Source organism: Penaeus vannamei, chromosome 25 (genome assembly GCF_042767895.1).
Source record: "Penaeus vannamei isolate JL-2024 chromosome 25, ASM4276789v1, whole genome shotgun sequence".
Taxonomy (NCBI): Eukaryota; Metazoa; Arthropoda; class Malacostraca; order Decapoda; family Penaeidae; genus Penaeus; species Penaeus vannamei.
This window is the reverse complement of record NC_091573.1, coordinates 10488232-10493231: the sequence shown is the minus strand read 5'-3', so window position 1 is coordinate 10493231 and position 5000 is coordinate 10488232. Positions and strand designations below refer to the sequence as shown.

Below are 5000 nucleotides of genomic sequence, written 5' to 3'. Positions count from 1 at the left end.
TACTCTTACTCTCACTCTCACTCTCACTCTCATTCTTACTCTCACTCTTACTCTCACTCTTACTCTCACTCTCACTACCACTGCCACTCCCACTCTCACTCCACTCTCACTCACTCATTCTCACTCCCACTCTCACTCTTGCTTGAAATCGAAAATTGATTTGTTACGTTTTAGAGACATTCTGGGAACTGTTTACGCTTAATTTCGATAAGTAAGTTTGAATGTTATATGTAAAACAATATGAGAAAGAATGAATTATGGTGTATACGTGTGTAAAACATAAACATACATGTGTGTGTCTTGTGTATGTAATTATAGCTAGGTAGGTAGATGTAGAAATAAGTAGATAGATATAGATGTCGATAGTTTAATAGATAGGTAGCGAGGGAGAAAGAGTTATCTTTACTATATCGTTCAAGTCACTTTTTTCGTGATAACTATCGTTTCATTCGCCTTATTTATTTATTGATTTTCTCCGTTCACCTCTTTCGTTCCCACCGCTAGCTCTTTTCACGAAAGGAATTCCTTCGCCTGGGGTCAAACGAAGCGAAAGTGTCGGGGGGAAAGGGGAGAAAGGGGGGAGGGGGAGGGGGAGGGGGAGGGTGCAGAGAAGCCGTTTAAGGGGCCAGGGGGAAGGGGGAAGGGGGATAGGGGGGGAGGAGAAGGGTACCCGTTATTCGAGTCCCGAGGATACATACCCGGATACCCGGAACCATTCTCGTCACCCGGTTTGGGTATCTGGAGGATGGGGTTAGAGGGGCTGGTAGGTAAGCTACATACACCCAGAGAGAGAGAGAGAGAGAGAGAGAGAGAGAGAGAGAGAGAGAGAGAGAGAGAGAGATAGACAGAGAGAGAGAGAGAGAGAGAGAGAGAGAGAGAGAGAGAGAGAGGCGTGAGAGGCAGAGGCCGTGGGTGTTTTGAGTTACGTCTCCTTGTTTGCGGTCGTAAATTTCCCCTGACGTTAAAATTACGAATATAGTAAAAGAAAAAAAAATGGTGGGTGAAGTAAATCAAAATATAAACAAAAGGTGGACGGGCGAAAAAAAGGGGGGGGGAGTTAGACTACGGAAAAGGAAAATTAGGATTTAGGATTTAGGATTTGTTCGTGCTTGGTCTTCTTTTTTTATTTTTTTATTTCTGAAATGTCTCACTATATTCCATTAGTCTCTCTTTCTCTCTCTCTCTCTCTCTCTCTCTCTCTCTCTCTCTCTCTCTCTTTCTCTTTCTCTCTCTCTCTCTCTCACTTTCTTCTTCCTCCCTCCCTCCCTCCACCTTTTTCTCTCGCTCTTTTTTCCTCTATCTCGCTCCCCTCTGCCTCTCATTCTACTCTTTCTCAATTCATTCGTTTAGCACCGTTTAGAAACACCCCCGTCCCCCACCCCCTCCCCTCCCGATTCGTGTAAGTCTGCCCCCTCCCTTACCCCCATCCCCACCCACCGTACCCCTCCCCCCCCCCCCCCACCCCCATCCCGCGCCCGTTGTGTGAAGGCGAGCGAGAGAATGTCATGCTCAGGTCTTGTTGCCGTCATGAGGTGCATGATGTGGGATGTGTGTGTTTTGAGAGGCGGTATTTTGGCATTACAGTTTGGGCATCTCTCTCTTTTTCTTTCTCTTTCTTTTTTGTTCTTTTTTCGCTTTCTTGCTCTTTTTTTTTGTTTTTTTTCTCTTTCTTCCTCTTTCTCTTTCTTTTTCTTTCTCCTTCTCTTTCTTTTTCTTTTTAACTCTATCTATCTATCTGTCTTTCTTTCTTCCCTTCCCTTCTTTTCTTCTTCACCTCCTCCTCCTCCTCCTCCTCCTCCTCCTTTCTCTTTCTCAGTCTCCTTCTCCTCCTCCTTTCTCTTTCTCAGTCTCCTTCTCCTCCTCCTTTCTCTTTCTCAGTCTCCTTCTCCTTCTCCTTCTCCTTCCCCTCCTCCTCCTCCTTTCTTTTTCTCAGTCTCCTCCTCTTTTCTCTTTCTCAGTCTCCTCCTCCTCTTTTTTCTTTCCCAGTCTCCTTCTCTTCCTCCTTTCTCTTTCTCAGTCTCCTTCTCCTTCTCCTTCTCCTCCTCCTTTCTTTTTCTCAGTCTCCTCCTCTTTTCTTTCTCAGTCTCCTTCTCCTCTTTTTCTTTCCCAGTCTCCTTCTCCTCCTCCTTTATCTTTCTCAACCTCCTTTTCCTCCTTCTTCCTTCTTTCCTCCTCCTAGTATTTTGTCGAAAAGGGAGAATGGTGGAGCCATTGCGTATCACTTTCCTCCCGTCACACTCCTTCGCACTCCGTCACACTCCCACGCCTCTCTCCTTGTCACCCACTCCCACCCTTCACCTCCCGCCCCTTCCCTTCCTCCCCCACTTTCCCCATACGTCGCCACATCCTGTCCCCTCCCCCTACCCTCAACCGTCACTCTTCCCCCCTCCCCTCCTCCTCTTCTCTCTCCCCTCGCCGACACTTTCACCCCTCCTCCCTCTCCCCCTCACCGTCACTCTCTCTCCCCCTCCACCCCTCACCGTGTCACTCTCCCCTACCCCTCCCTTCCCTTCCCCAACCCCTACCCCTTCCTCCCCTCCCCTTTCCCTCCCCCCTCCCCCCCTTTCCCCACTTTCAGCCTCACTCTCACTCTTTTGAATCACGCTTACAGCTCACTGAAGCTCTCTGGCGTGGCGGTAGTTGAGGAGTGTGTTGCAGTGGTTTGTTTTTCATTGTTCGGATTTTTTCTTTCGTTTTTTGGTCGTTCTTATAAACCGTTATTTTGTTTGTTTGTTTTTATTGTGAATGGAGCACACGGGATGTGTCTCGTCGCTATCGTAGTTTTTTTTTCTTTGCGTTTTTCTCATTGCTTCTTTCTTTTTTATTGTTTTTCTTTTCTCTCTTTTTTTTTATCTTATTCTATTTGTTTCAAATCTGTTATTGTTTTTATTTATTTTTTTTTGCTTTGTTTTTTATGTATTTTCTTTTATATCATTTCTTCATTTTTATTTTTTTTCTCTCTTATTCGTGTTGTTTCTTGTCGTTGTGATTGGCCGTTTGCGTGCCGGTAGAGCCCAGGGAGGCCAGCATGTGCGTGATAGAATGAAGGAAGTTTGGGCGGATCATGGAACGGATTGGAAGAGGGAGGGAGGGAGGGAGGGAAGGAGGATGAGGAGGGAAGGAGTAGGGGGGAGGAAGGGAGGGAAAGAGGGAGGGAAGGAGGGAAGAAGGGGAGGGGAAGGAGCTAAGGAATGGAGGGAGGGAGGAGGGAGCTAAGGAGTGAAGGGGGGAGGGGGGGAGGGAGGGAAGGAAGTGAGGGAGTGAGGCAGGGAAAGAGGGTAGTAAGGAAGGAATGAAAGAGGAAAGGAGGAAAAGAGTTAATGAATGGATGTGTGAGTTACTAGGGGAAAAAAAGGAGGGAAGGAGGGGGGGAGGAAAGAAGGAAGGAAATTGGGGATGTAAGAAGAGCAGCAGTGAAAGAGAGAAAGAAAATCAGTGAAATTTATAGTGTATCATTTGCAAACGCATTGCAAGTTATATTACCCTGTGTACAAGTGCTTCGAGTTCGTACTTTGCGCTACGTTCGTGTGTTTTCCATCCTGTAATGTTTCGTGATGAATTTTAATGCTTTTGTTGTTTGACGACATGTTGTTTATCGAACGCAAAGGAAACACGTGTTGTGTGAATTTGAATCTCTTATTATGTGTCGTAAGACAAACACGTGAATGAATATCTGAATAAGGAGTTGGCTGAGTGAAAAAAATGGTGAGAAAATTATTGAATCATATGTGAAAGAGAAGTTGTGAATAATGTTTTTTATTTGTTTTTTGTCTTTTGTCCGTGCGTGTTTCAGGAAAGTGTACAGAGTGGAAAATTGAAACGACGGCCCTAACGAGAAGGAAAAGAAGGGGGAGAGAAAATAATAATAGCAGATAATATATGAACACTTAATGGTGATTATACCTGTTCTCCCATCATCGCTGTCTCCTTCTCCATCTTTTCTGCTTCTTTTTCTTCCTCTTCTCCGTAGTCTTCCTCCTAGTTCTCCTTCTCCTCTTTGTCTCAACCGACAAGTGATACAAGAAATACAAGGAGATAAAGAGAAACAGGAAAAGTGAGAAAGAGAGGAGAGGTGAAAATAGGAAGTGAAGGAAAGGAGACAGAGAGAGAAAAGAATAGAGAAAGAAATACAGGAAGGAAAAGGGAAGGAGAAAGAACCAAAAGAGGAGAATCGAAGGAAGGAGGAAGGGAAGGCCCAATAAAGGAGGCGAGAGAGGTCATCCGAAAGGCCGAGAGGGGAGGGTGTGCATGCCGCGGTTGCATCTGTCGGCGGGGACGGACACGGCAGCTGGTCGTCGCGGGCCAGCTGGGAGGAGGGCAGAAGGAGACGGCCAGAGAACGCCGGGGATTCCCCTCTCCTGACACTTATCCCCTCCCCTCCCTTATTCCTCTATCCTTCCTCTCTTTTCCCCCTCCCCCATCTCCTGACGCGCGTCCCCTCTCCTTATCCTCTCTCCTGTCCCCTTGCCCCCGCCCCCTCTCCTGACGATACCCATTTTACACCCCCTCCACCCTTCTCCTGCTACCCCCTGCCCCACCCCACCCTTCTCCCCCTCCTCCTCCTCCGCCTGTCCCCGCCCCCGCCCGCGCCGAACCTCTCCGCCCGGCATAATGTCACCCAAAATAGCAGAGATGTCGTAAGTATCTCGTTGCGGGCGTTTTGTGTGGAAGAGAGTGTCTGCGTGTGTGTGTGTGTCTGTGTGTGTGTGTGTGTGAGTGAGTGAGTGAGTTAGTGAGTGAAAGAGAGAGCGAGAGTGAGTGAGTGAGTGAGTGAGTGAAAGAGAGTGATTGAGTGAGTGAGTGAGTGTACGTGTGCGTGCCTTCGTGCGTACACGGCTTTTTGCGTGTAAGGAGAGGGAAGAGAAGTGAATGACCCGCATTGCTTGCTTTACCACTCAACGCTGATGCAAATATATGCAGACGTATGCTTGGATTCACTCGAGTGTGCGCACAACCACGCGCAAGCGAGCGCATAAAGAAAATACCGGTGTATATCTGTG

At 47.3% G+C, this 5000-nt stretch overlaps 1 protein-coding gene across 5 annotated transcripts in view; it reads left to right on the top strand.

Moving 5' to 3' along the window:
* Window positions 1-5000, top strand: part of SppL (signal peptide peptidase-like protein) — a 65091-nt gene that overhangs the window by 37072 nt on the left and 23019 nt on the right. Inside the window, exon 1 of one of the 5 annotated variants that reach the window (XM_070139106.1) lies at window positions 3794-4637. The exons of 3 other annotated variants lie outside the window; for them this stretch is intronic. In XM_070139106.1, coding sequence (XP_069995207.1) covers window positions 4612-4637 — 26 coding nt within the window. In that variant the 5' untranslated portion in view covers window positions 3794-4611. Of the gene's footprint in view, window positions 1-3793; window positions 4638-5000 lie in introns of those variants that run through there. One more of the 5 variants, XM_070139103.1, reaches the window with a different exon arrangement.